General features: G+C 52.3%; 1 protein-coding gene across 1 annotated transcript in view; it reads right to left on the reverse strand.

Annotated features, from left to right (window-relative positions):
• Nucleotides 1-1,369: 1,369 nt before the first annotated feature.
• The window catches only part of CLNK (cytokine dependent hematopoietic cell linker), a 194,935-nt gene continuing 183,521 nt past the window's right edge, over nt 1,370-12,783 (reverse strand). The window contains exons 31-32 of the mRNA XM_066385009.1: nt 12,459-12,614; nt 1,370-2,338 (exon numbers count right to left, since the gene is read on the reverse strand). Coding sequence (XP_066241106.1) covers nt 2,192-2,338; nt 12,459-12,614 — 303 coding nt within the window. The 3' untranslated portion in view covers nt 1,370-2,191. The remainder of the gene's footprint in view (nt 2,339-12,458; nt 12,615-12,783) is intronic.

Genomic DNA, 12,783 nt, shown 5'->3' on the forward strand with positions numbered 1-12,783 from the left:
ACAGCACGGAATGGCACGGTCCCAGGGAGTAGCTGAATCGGACGTCTCGGAATGGCACGGTCCCAGGGAGTAGCTGAATCGGACGTCTCGGAATGGCACGGTCCCAGGGAGTAGCTGAATCGGACGTCTCGGAATGGCACGGTCCCAGGGAGTAGCTGAATCGGACGTCTCGGAATGGCACGGTCCCAGGGAGTAGCTGAATCGGACGTCTCGGTATAATCGCCCAGCAGCTTTTTAGAGTGAGGAGTACGTTCTTCCTGCCCACGAGCCTGTGGTCTCTGCAGAGTCTGCCACGGAGGCCTGGCCTTGCTGGAGCCCCGTTGAGCGTGAGCAGCCACCACACTGCCTTCAGCTCCCCCCAGTCTGTGCCTTAGTAGCCAAGCTCCTATTGAAGTACTCTTGTCTCTTGGTCCGCGTGTTACCCTGCGCAGGCGCGCTCTACGACGAGCCCGGGTCGGTATCGGGAGCTCCAACTTGACAAGGAGCTCCTTCGTCAGATGCTCCTCCTCTTACCTAGAGTCATCATTTCCCTCCTCTAACCTAGAGTCATCATTTCCCTCCTCTTACCTAGAGTCATCATTTCCCTCCTCTAACCTAGAGTCATCATTTCCCTCCTCTTACCTAGAGTCATCATTGCCCGTCGACCTTGTGGAAGGAGAGAGCCGTGCACCTGTCCCCTGGGAGGGTGGAGACTAAGCTCCCCTCAGTGCTCATTGTCTGCTGTTTTGGACAAGACATAACCCTGGGCATTGTGTGTGTGTGTGTGTATTATTTGCCTTGACAGCTCTTGACTTTTTAAATCTATTTTGGTTACTTCTGCATCGTGACATTCTACATAAATGCTCTATAAACTTCATATGTAGGCTCTGGTGACATTTGAAGTCATCGTGTACTCTTCATTTCAACCAGAACTCTTTTTAAAAACATCTCACAAGAGTTTATTTAGCTGTATAGTTTAAGATGGGTACCTCTGTATTTTCAGATTGTTTCCCTCTCTCTGTAAAATTTCACAGGGCAGGAAATGCACCCGGGAAGACATGCTGGGAGGGAGCCAGGCAAAGATGGGTAAAACTCTGGGCTCTCTTCTTACGTTGATAAAATCAATAGCCCCTGTGAGCCTCGGTCTCCTCATCTGTATTGGAAAACAAGAATAAAATCAGGTCCGCTTAGCCTTGAGTAGGGACGTGGGCAGTGCTCCCGCAACGTGACATTAACTAGAAGACTGCTCTTCCTTTGAATAGAAGTCCACAATTGGAATTTAAAAAATATATAATTCTACGTTCACTCAGACCTAAGCGCACCCCCTTAACCACGAATCTGCTAGTCCCATTTGTCTTAAAGCGGCTCTAAGCGGAGAGCACCGGAGATGGCCGTCTCACAGCGTAGTCAACGCATTTCTGAGCTCTGTCTTCCAGGCAGTAATCACCAGTGCTCTTGTTTTCCTGCCGTATTTCTTTCCCAGAATGGTGTTTCTGGGAGTGCAGATAAAATAGAGCTAACAATGCTCACCAACACCAGCGGCGTAATGAAAACATTGTAAGCCACAGGTGAAAACACTGTAAGTCCACAGGTGAAAACACTGTAAGACCACAGGTGAAAACACTGTAAGTCCACAGGTGAAAACATTGTAAGACCACAGGTGAAAACACTGTAAGTCCACAGGTGAAAACATTGTAAGACCACAGGTGAAAACACTGTAAGTCCACAGGTGAAAACATTGTAAGTCCACAGGTGAAAACACTGTAAGTCCACAGGTGAAAACACTGTAAGTCCACAGGTGAAAACCTTTCTGAAACAGAAAGGCCGCACCTGGTCCTAGGAGGAGCACAGGCCTGGGAGTCGCTCCCAGACTTGCCACCACGTACCAGCTGCAGACACTGAGCACTAGTCTCTTGTCCTCTGATGCTCGTCCGCAGGTAACGTGACTGTAATGCCCGTCTTTATAGTTTTCTCCTGAGAAGATTTTTTTTTTCTTAAACGCTAGGTTTTATTCTTGCATCTTGTACATATTTCTACTGTGGTGTGAGCTTTCCAAACCATGACTGGGTTTCCAATTTCCACTGGAGAACGATTTCCTTTTCTACAAAGTCAAAGATGGAGTCCCTTAAGGTCACAGAAAGTCACCTCTGGGAGCCAGTGTGCAGTGCCCGAGGCGCTGGGCCCTGGGGCCGGCGATGCCGCAGCGGTCGGGCTACCAGGGGCAGCGGAGTCTGTGGAGAGGGAGGGGCCGGGCCAGGTAGCATTGCTCCCTGCGAGTCCCTGTCTTGTCCTTGCCATCAACCAGGACGATGGGGAAGTACTTGTAGTGCTCAATGATGTCTTCCACCGAGTCAAACTTCTGAAACACAGACAGAAAAGTTAATGGAAATGTACACCTCACCTGACCTGCCGTGGCGCAGTGGATAAATCGACAACCTGGAACGCTGAGGTTGCCGGTTTGAAACCCTGGGCTTGCCGGGTCAAGGCACATGTGGGAGTTGATGCTTCCAGCTCCTCCTCCCTTCTCCTTCTTTCTCTCTCTATCCTCTCTAAAATGAATAAAATCTTTTTTAAAAAATAATATAAATGTTCATGTCATTTATACCTGTAGGTTAAAGCAGTTGTCCCCAACCCCCGGGCCGGGAACCGGTACCAGTCCACAGAGAAAGAATAAATAACTTACATTATTTCCGTTTTATTTATATTTAAGTCTGAACGATGTTTTATTTATTTTTTTATTTTTTAAATTGTTTTTGAAGCTGGAAACGTGGAGAGACAGTCAGACAGACTCCCGCATGCGCCCGACCGGGATCCACCCGGCACGCCCACCAGGGGCGACGCTCTGCCCACCAGGGGGCGATGCTCTGCCCCTCCGGGGCGTCGCTCTGCCGCGACCAGAGCCACTCTAGTGCCTGGGGCAGAGGCCAAGGAGCCATCCCCAGCGCCCGGGCCATCTTTGCTCCGATGGAGCCTTGGCTGTGGGAGGAGAAGAGAGAGACAGAGAGGAAGGAGGGGGGGGGGTTGGAGAAGCAAATGGGCGCTTCTCCTATGTGCCCTGGTCGGGAATTGAACCCGGGTCCCCTGCACGCCAGGCCAACACTCTACCGCTGAGCCAACCGGCTAGGGCCCAATGTTTTATTTTTAAAAAATGACCAGATTCCCTCTGTTACATCTGTCTAAGATTCACTCTTGATGCTTATCTTGTAAATTCGACAATTATATTTAAAAATACCACAGTTTTTACGCTGGTCGCATAATTTTATTTTGTGCATTTATCCATCCCACTCTAAAGGCTGGTCCGTGAAAATATTTTCTGACATTAAACCGGTCTGTGGCCCAAAAAAGGTTGGGGACCACTGGGTTAAAGTACAGATGTCTAGTTTTACTTGGAAAAGAGGTGAACTCCTTAACACTTGGGGGGAGGGGTGTAATGGAAGTGTCAGAAAGTAATTTTTTTTTTTTTTAAAAAGTGGATGTTATAATCAAGCTCTTAGGATGAGGGATGAGAATGATGAGCTATCAAGGGGGACACACAAGCCCTTGGGGAGACTGAAGGTGAGCTGAGCCAGTGCAGCGCCCCACACCGAGCCACCAGACTCAGGCCACCTGGTCCCACGTCACTGCTCGCACAGGGTCCTGCTGCGGCAATCACAGCTGAGTTCCTGCGGTCAGCCCCGGGGACTCTCTGGAGCCTCCCTTACCTCCCCCCCCACCTGGAACAAACCCAAGTGTCTCTCGTCAGGGCTCGACCTCACTGAGCGAGTGGGCAGCAGAGGCGGATTTAACGGTGGGTGCACCGGGCATGCGCCCTGGGGCCCCGACTTCTGAAGGGCCCCCCTAAAACCCCAACTTGACACTTTTTTTCTAATGACACCAAGTTTGGTTTCATAGGTGCAATTTTAACATTAATAGTACATCATATTTTTTATTTGTTTAAAATATGGTTAACGTGTATTTTTATTTTCCCTCTCTCTTTTTTTTTTGTAAGGGGCCTAATATTTCCTTCTGCGCCCGGGGCCTCAACCGACCTTAATCTGGTTGACAGTGAACTCTCTCTCTCCTGTTCCCTCTTGTTCTAACGAATTCTAGTGTCATCAGAAAGACTGTGACAATCACAGGGCTGCTTGGTAGTTCTTGGCCAACTCAGCTTCCCTCCCCCGGCTTCTTGTGAAACACGCAGCAGGTCATCTCTCTCTACGTTTCGGGAGATGTAGAGATGAAGTCCTGAGGCGGCCTGATGGAAAGAGAGATTATTCCGGGTGCCGGAGAATCAGAGAGCGCTTTGGCAAAGGCCCGGGCTGGAGGTGGGCTGTGCATTCTGGGTGGTCCCAGGTGAGTGGACGAGGTAGAGCAGAGGAAGAAGCAGGACGGGAGTTGAGAGCGCGTAGGCGTCATAACCGATTCGCCGAGTTCGGACAGGGACTCTCAGGAGGTGAGTGGGAAGAGCTCGCGGACGGGGACTCTTAGGAGGTGAGTGGGAAGAGCTCGCGGACGGGGACCCTCAGGAGGTGAGTGGGAAGAGCTCGCGGACGGGGACTCTCAGGAGGTGAGTGGGAAGAGCTCGCGCACGGGGACTCTCAGGAGGTGAGTGGGAAGAGCTCGCGGACGGGGACTCTCAGGAGGTGAGTGGGAAGAGCTCGCGCACGGGGACTCTCAGGAGGTGAGTGGGAAGAGCTCGCGGACGGGGACTCTCAGGAGGTGAGTGGGAAGAGCTCGCGGACGGGGACTCTCAGGAGGTGAGTGGGAAGAGCTCGCGGACGGGGACCCTCAGGAGGTGAGTGGGAAGAGCTCGCGGACGGGGACTCTCAGGAGGTGAGTGGGAAGAGCTCGCGCACGGGGACTCTCAGGAGGTGAGTGGGAAGAGCTCGCGGACGGGGACTCTCAGGAGGTGAGTGGGAAGAGCTCGCGGACGGGGACTCTTAGGAGGTAAGTAGGAAGAGCTCGCACCACCGGCCTTCTGAACTAGAACACGGCCTTGAGCCTCCTCAGCCACCTTGTGAGGTGAGCAACCAGCTCCCCTGAGGAGACGAAGGAAGAGCAGCTCAGGCAAGAACACTGACCCGATCAGGGGTCGCCGAGCTGCAGGGCCAGGAATGGAGCCTGGTTTTTCCCCACACCTGTCAGTTCTTTGCTGATACAACTTTGCCTGTGGCTGTGACCCTGGTGTTCCAACTGACCGGGGTAGAGATGACACAGCCTGAAGGAAGGGTGTCACAGGTGGGGACAAGCTGAGTCTGTTTTAATTCTGTGTGCCCCTCCTTCTGCCCCGGAAGTCCTGGCACAGAAATGTTGGCAGGCTTTGGGGACAGTCAACAAAACGAGATTGTCAAGGTCCCTGTCCTCATAGAGATTATTACATCCTGGTGGAGGTTTGGGGGGGGGGATAGAATAAATTCCTATGCAGGTAGTAATTTCATTTATTTAGGGCAATGTGCTGTGGAAACAATCAGCTTGGGGTTGAACGTCACCGGGTCACCGGGTCCCCCGGGGGTCTTCCCTTGGGGGACGGAACTTGTTTTTCCTCAGGCGAACACTAGGGTGAAATGCGAGAAACCTCTGTTTCCTCCTTCCTGCCGTGTGTGAAGGGTGTGAAGAGAAAAGAGGCCTCACTGGGGAGAACACGTGGGGACAGAGATGGGCAGTGACGAGTGTCCTGCCAGTGACCGGCTCCCAGCTCCCAGCTCCCAGACCCCCCTCCTTCTGGCTCCTCCCGGTGACGGAGTCGACAACCCGGCCCTCTTCCCCGCTGAGGTCAATTCTAAGCTCATTCCCAGGCGGGTTCTGTTTTTATTTTCTCCACTAAAAGATTTCTGATGAAATCTTGACGTGACCGGCCCCTCTGGGCCTGTCGTTCCTGGATCTGTTGCAGAGTTTTCTCGGAGATAAGCTGTCCGTCCGCCCCTGGCACATGGACAGTAAATGCTCGTCCCTGCCTGATGCTAACGTGAGGCGGTGTCCGAGTGGTCCGATTGTCTGATGAGACCCACACTGGTCTGCTAGCGCAGTCATGAGAGAGGGGCCCACGGAGCCCAGATGGCCGTGTTCCCAGCAGGGGTTCCCCCTCACTAGCTGTGTGTCTCTGGGCAGGTGTCTTACACTCTCTGTCTCAGTTTCTCTAGGAACAGTGATGGTAATTTTAGGACAGGGGTCCCCAAACTTTTTACACAGGGGGCCAGTTCACTGTCCCTCAGACCGTTGGAGGGCCGGACTATAAAGAAACTATGAACAAATCCCTATGCACACTGCACATATCTTATTTTAAAGTAAAAAAATAAAACGGGAACAAATACAATATTTAAAATAAAGAACAAGTAAATTTAAATCAACAAACTGACCAGTATTTCAATGGGAACTATGCTCCTCTCACTGACCACGAATGAAAGAGGTGCTCCTTCCAGAAGTGCGGCGGGGGCCGGATAAATGGCCTCAGGGGGCCGCATGCGGCCCGTGGGCTGTAGTTTGGGGACCCCTGTTTTAGGACCTACGTCTGAGGGCCATTGTGAGGACTAACCGACTTAATGCCTCTTAGAAGAGACCTCCGTACACAATGACTACTCTATAAATATCAATCATTACTATGACCTCCTCCCTTCCAAGGTCGCCGGGAACACAGGAAGAGAACCGCGATGTCCCGGAACCCTGTACAGACTATCGTTGTAAGCCTTTGGGAAGAACGGAACATTTTCTATCCCCTTTCCAGGTACACGTTAAGGTGGAGCTTCTCTCTCTTTCTTCGTACTTGACAAAATGGAGGGTGATTTACGAGAACTTTTTACGGAGAACTCTTCTTCAAAATTGCTTCACCCACCTGGGCACAGTGACATTCTCTTTCCTGGCATTAACCTTCAGAGGGAAATGCTTGCTTCGTCATCTCATTTTTCTTTTTTTTTGAGAGTCCCCAAATAATAATTCAATATTAACTGTTTTTAATAATCTACATGGATGACATTTGATGTGAGATTGTCATTTCAACACGTAGCAGGAAGCAGACACGGCAGGGACAATAAATCATACCATCATTTCTTGTTATTGGCTCCTTGTGATAACCCTGCAACTGATCTATTACCCTAAAGAGACTTTTAAAAGGTTATAATTAAGCCCTTGTTTTTATACTAAATGATTTTTTTTCCTCCCAGGAGGACAGTAAATGTCATCCTAATACTGGATCTTAAAGCTCGTTTAAACCTTTTGTATTTGCCTTATATACTGACCTCAGGTGACGCTTCCCTGCCTTTGGGCCCAGATACAGGGAGGGGAAAACAGAAAAGAGAAAAAGAGAGGGAGGGAGGGAGGGAGGCGAGAAGCAGACAGAGGAAGTGAGAAATAAACCCATGGGTTAATTATCTGTGTCCTTTAGCCGTCAAAGTTTAATTTATCAAGTAAACATCTATCATGATCTTCCGCTACTGGTCACAAGCGTTTGCAGGACGAGGTAAGGTGTGATGGCTGACATCGCTCCCTTCCGGGAGATTTCATAGAGAAGCTGACGTGTGATTTCTAAATTTAGATGCGGGGTTGGCGACTGCAGCCGGTTAGGAGCGGCAGGTGCCGGTCTGCCTGGCAGGGCTGGTGTTCTTCCACCAGTGGCTTCATATTTCCAGTCTCGGCCCTGCTGGAGTGCAAGCGTAGGTAGCCTAGATTCACAGGTATCTCTGCTGGGTGGCTACTTGACTCTGCTGTGTCCCCAGAACGGAGCCCTGACTCTTGCCTGGTATAGGCATAAAATTAATCCTGAGCCCGTGACTAAACACATGGGAAGGGTGGGCTAAACGGTGGTGACCCAAATCTGCCGTTTCCTAATCCCTGAAATCGGCGGATATTAATTACCTTACATATCAAAGAGTGACTGTCACTTCACAGGACGAAAGTTGGGGTTAAGTTGAGGATCTTGGAAGGAGGAGCTTTTTTAGGTTATCCCTAAAAGTAATTAATTATATGTATCCTTCTAAGACAGACGGGAAGGAACAGTCATTCAGATAGGAGGAGGAGGAGGCAGTGTGGCCCCTGTGATGTGGCCGCACGCGGAGGAAGCGGTGGCTGGCGGACAGACACCAGAAGCCGGACGCGGCAGGAGGCAGGAGGGATCCTCCCCAGGAGAGTCTCCAGGAGCCGTGGCCCTGCCCGCACCCTGTCTTGGGCTTTCTAGCCCCCAGACTCCGAGAGAACACACTCCTGTGGTTTGAAGCCTCCTGGTTTGTGTTACGTTGTTACAGCGACTGCAGCGGGACATTCATGGGGTTCTAGCCACGTGGTCACCAGAATGACCCAAATACCTAACATACAGCAAAACGGACCGTCCTGGATGTATGTTTTGCAGGCCTGCGTGGGTTTCTCACCTCCCATGCCTGTGAGAGGTGTCAGTGTGCTGTGCCTTCTGGGAGGCCCCATCCTGGAGGCCCCATGCGGGCGACCCCCTCTGGGCGGCCCCTCCTGCAGCAGCTGGGCTCATGGCCCCATGTGAGCTTTCCCGGCCTTTGCACGGGGTGCACAGACCCAGTGAGCGGGCTTGCAGGGCTCACGTCGGGTGGAACCTGATGTGAATCCGCACCTGCCTCCCTGTCTGCATCACCTCGTCTTACACTCAGAACAACTCCCTTGACATAGGTGTCGCTGCACTGTATGTGTGGTCAGGTAAGTGTGCAAGACAGCCAGAAAGCCACACCCTATCCGACCCTGTGTCTCCTGACACCTTCCCGGCAGTCAGCGGAAGGTGCCATTTCTTTGCTCGGGCACCAGATGGCGCCACTGGCGGCTGGCTGGCAGTTAGCAGAGCCCTGCCCTCTCAGATTCTTCTATCCTCTTTTAAGGGTGGGCGTTTCCTCCTGAGCAAGGCACAGGGCTCACCCGGGAACAGGGGCGACGGAAGCCAATGCAGTCTACAGCTGTCTCTCTCTCTCAGACCAGCGCCTGGCTCTGTCAGAGGCAAGGCCCGGAGAACCACCCAGAAGGTCATTTTTCACCCAGCACCTGGGGCTGTTTCCCAGTGGGCTGGGCGTGGTTTGTGTCTGGTCGGTCGTAAGGCTGTCTGAGGTGGTGTGAGGAAGTCAGTATCTTTGCAGACGACATGGAATCCCAGCTTTGCCACGTGCGAGCTCTGACCGCCGGCCACTTACTTAACATTTCTGTGCCTCAGTTTCACCATCTGTTAAATGGAGGCACAGGCAGCACCTCCCTCACAGATTGATCATGAAGTTTCTGCTTGTTAGTGGCACAGAATGATGCCCGTGCATAGTAAACGTGTAGGTGTTCAGCAAATCCCTGCAAAGGAAACTCTTGCTTGGAAGATTCATGGGTGGAGAAAATTCCTTAATCACATAAAAAGGGTCTTGTCTTTCAAAGAAGGTAATGACTTTAATTTATTGATTTTTTAAAAAATTTCTATTTATGGATTTTAGAGAAAGAAGAAGGGGTAAAGAGAGAAACAGTGATTTGTTTTCCATTATATCCATGTATTCATTGGCTGAGTCTTGTGTGTATATACTTTAGAGAGAGAAGAAGGGAGAAAGAGAGAGACAGAGAGGAGCATCGATTTGGATGTTCTACTTATTTATGCAGTCATTGGTTGATTCTTTTTTTTTTTTTGTATTTTTCTGAAGTTGGAAACGGGGAGGCAGTCAGACAGACTCCCACATGCACCTGACCGGGATCTACCCGGCACGCCCACCAGGGGGCGATGCTCTGCCCATCTGGGGTGTTGCTCTGTTGCAACCAGAGCCATTCTAGCGCCTGAGGCAGAGGCCACAGAGCCATCCTCAGTGCCCGGGCCAACTTTACTCCAGTGGAGCCTTGGCTGCGGGAGGGGAAGAGAGAGACAGAGAGGAAGGAGAGGGGGAGGGGTGGAGAAGCAGATGGGCGCTTCTCCTGTGTGTCCTGGCCGGGTATTGAACCTGGGACTCCTGCATGCCAGGCTGACGCTCTACCACTGACCCAACTGGCCAGGGCCATTGGTTGATTCTTGTATGTGTTCTGACTAGGGATTGAACCTACAACCTTGGTTTATTGGGGTGATGCTGTAACCAACTGAGCTAACTGGCAGGACCAAAAGGGTCTTCTTAAAGTAGGCATTTGATTCCTTCAGAGGTCCTCGTCTACTCTAATTAGAGCCGCTCAGCTGGAAGCTGACCCTCTAATCCACACACCATCACACTCAGGACCGTTGACCTGCTGAGGCAGCCGGGAGCCGCCGCAATCTGACTACTCCCTCTCGGGGCGCGGTCACAGGCAGCCCAGTGCGTGTGTCCTCGCTCTTGTTAGCAGACCACAGCTGGCTTGCTGGGGAAAACGCTGTCCCCTCTTCAGGTCTCAGACTCCTCACTGGTAAAGGGGGTTCAATAACAGGTCCTTTCTAGGGTTCTGGAGGACCTCGCGAGAGAGCGAGTTAAACAGCGTCCTCAGGGGGTTCGGCCGGCAGGCACGAGGTAGGGTGCACGGCTGCCGTTCTCAGTGTTCTCCAAGGAGAAGGACTCCTTACTCCCGAGCACTTAAAAATCATGACTTTTGTTTTAGATGAGAGGTTTCATGAGCGAGGAGATGAGAAGGACGGAGGGACCTGGAGCCGGGCGGGAAGCCCTTCACCACGGGCCTCCCTGAGGGAACCACAGCTGAGTCCATAGCAGTGAAAACAGAACAAGCACATGGACTTGTGGGCTCCATGTGCTCCAGGCCACGTTCTGACCGTTTCCCCTTCATTAACTCACGAATCCTCAGCATGAAAGGAAGAACTGGCTACTGCAGCTCTGATGCAACACCTTCTTAATCTGGCTGCGTTTGCCAGATTTCTGTATCCATGTACTTGTGCAGGTGTGTTCTCACTGGGGCCAGGACTGTCCCGGGCTGCAGCAGAGGCTGGTGGACTGACCCCACGGCCTGGCCGCTGCTGGGCAGCCTCCCCGGCCCAGCTGTGGCTCTCAGACCAGGGCCCTGGTCGGACAGGGGGCGCACACTGGCACCTTCCGGCAGCTGCTGGTAGGATTTTCACCTGCGCGCCTAACCTGGAGAATTCTGGCAACCCTGGCAACAGTCCTTATTTTGATATCTATGGAAGGATAGGAGATATTTGGTGAAAGTTCTGGTTTATAACTGTATTAATTCGCTCGGGCCTCCATAGCGCAGTACTGTACCACAGACAGGGGAGGGCCGGGGGCTCAAACCACAGAGATTTATTTTCTTCTTAAAGTCCTGGAGGCCGGAGCCTGAGACGAGGGGGCAGGGCTGGCTTCTTGATGTGTGGACGGCCGTCTTCTCCCTGTGACCGCACACGCTTGTCCCTCTGGGCGTGTCTGTGTCCTCATCTCTTCTTATAAGGACACCAGTCAGATTGGACCAGGGGCCATCCAAATGACCTCATTTTACTTAAATCCCCCCTTTGAAAACTGTATTTCCAAATATTGTCACATTCTGGGGTACTGGGGAGTTATTGAGGACGTTACCATGTGCACTGGGGAGGGGGGGCCCTATTCAATCCATGAACTATACCAACCAGTAAAGCTGAGGCCTGGGATGCCAACGGGAATCGCTGAGCTACAGAAATCTAACCCTGAAAGCATTTGCATTTGCGGAAACTAAAGCTCAGAGAAGTTAAGTGACTGGCCTGGTCGTACACACTTTGTCAACAGGGGACCCAGAAATTGAACCCTAGTCCGATCCTCGCTCCCTCTCTCCTCTCCCTCCCTCTCTCCCTCCCTCCCTCTCTCCCTCCCTCCCTCCCTCCCTCTCTCCTCTCCCTCCCTCTCTCCCTCCCCCTCCCTCCCTCCCTCCCCCTCCCTCCCTCCCTCCCTCTCTCCTCTCCCTCCCTCTCTCCTCTCCCTCCCTCCCTCTCTCCTCTCCCTTCCTCTCTCCTCTCCCTCCTTCTCTTCCTCCCTCCCTCCCTCCCTCCCTCCCTCCCTCCCTCTCCCTCCCTCCCCCTCCCTCCCTCCCTCCCTCCCTCCCTCCCAGGAAGAGTTGGAAGACCAGATTCTCCTTGCCCTCTCACTACCTGTATGTTCCTAGCCATTTACTGAATTTTCTGTGTCTCAGTTCCCCTCCATCTAAGATAGAAACTATTATGATGTTACAGAGTTGTTGAAAAATAAAACGAGATAATGCAGACAGACCAGGCCTCTCATACACACACAGAGTGAAAATCAGTCTCCTTTCTCCCATGCAGGGAAGGCAGGTGGCATTAACGCGGGCTGCAGCGGAGGCTCCTGGGAGGTGGAATTTAGATGTCTGGCAGAACTGAGTTTGCTTTGGTGGGCAAAGCAGGGTAGAGGGCGTTGGAATGGTCAGCACTGGCTGGGAGTGTAAGCCGTGCTCAGGGATGCTTGCAGAAGGGGCTGGAGGGTTATTTCCATTCTCCACCTCCAGGGCGGCGCTCTTTCCCCCAACCCCCCTGCAGTCATGGGAGGCAGAGGTGCCTTGGCCAGTGACACCCCCTCCCCCCACATCCTCCCCTCGCTTTTCCTCAGCACGGAAAGGGGATGCCGTGGAGTTATACCCACTTCGTCTCCTCTGAGTCCCGTCCCCAGGGCAAACTGGCAGTTCCTCTCCAGGAAGCGGATCTTGACGTTGTAGACTCTGCTCCTGTAGAACACCACCAACACGTACGGTTCCGCCCGGGACTTCGCAGAACAGTCTCGGACCAGGAAAGTGCCGTCCTGCAGGGAAAGGAAGAGTGATCACCTCCTCAGGCGTGCCAGCGTCCCACCCTCCCCACGGTGGGGACGGTGACGCTTGTGCGTGTGACAGTCCCTGACGGCTGCTGTTTTTGGTGAACTTGTTCTTTAGGGTTATTATTATTTTCTGAGAGATCAATCAGCCAGATCA

This window comes from Saccopteryx leptura, chromosome 5, assembly GCF_036850995.1.
Source record: "Saccopteryx leptura isolate mSacLep1 chromosome 5, mSacLep1_pri_phased_curated, whole genome shotgun sequence".
NCBI lineage: Eukaryota > Metazoa > Chordata > Mammalia > Chiroptera > Emballonuridae > Saccopteryx > Saccopteryx leptura.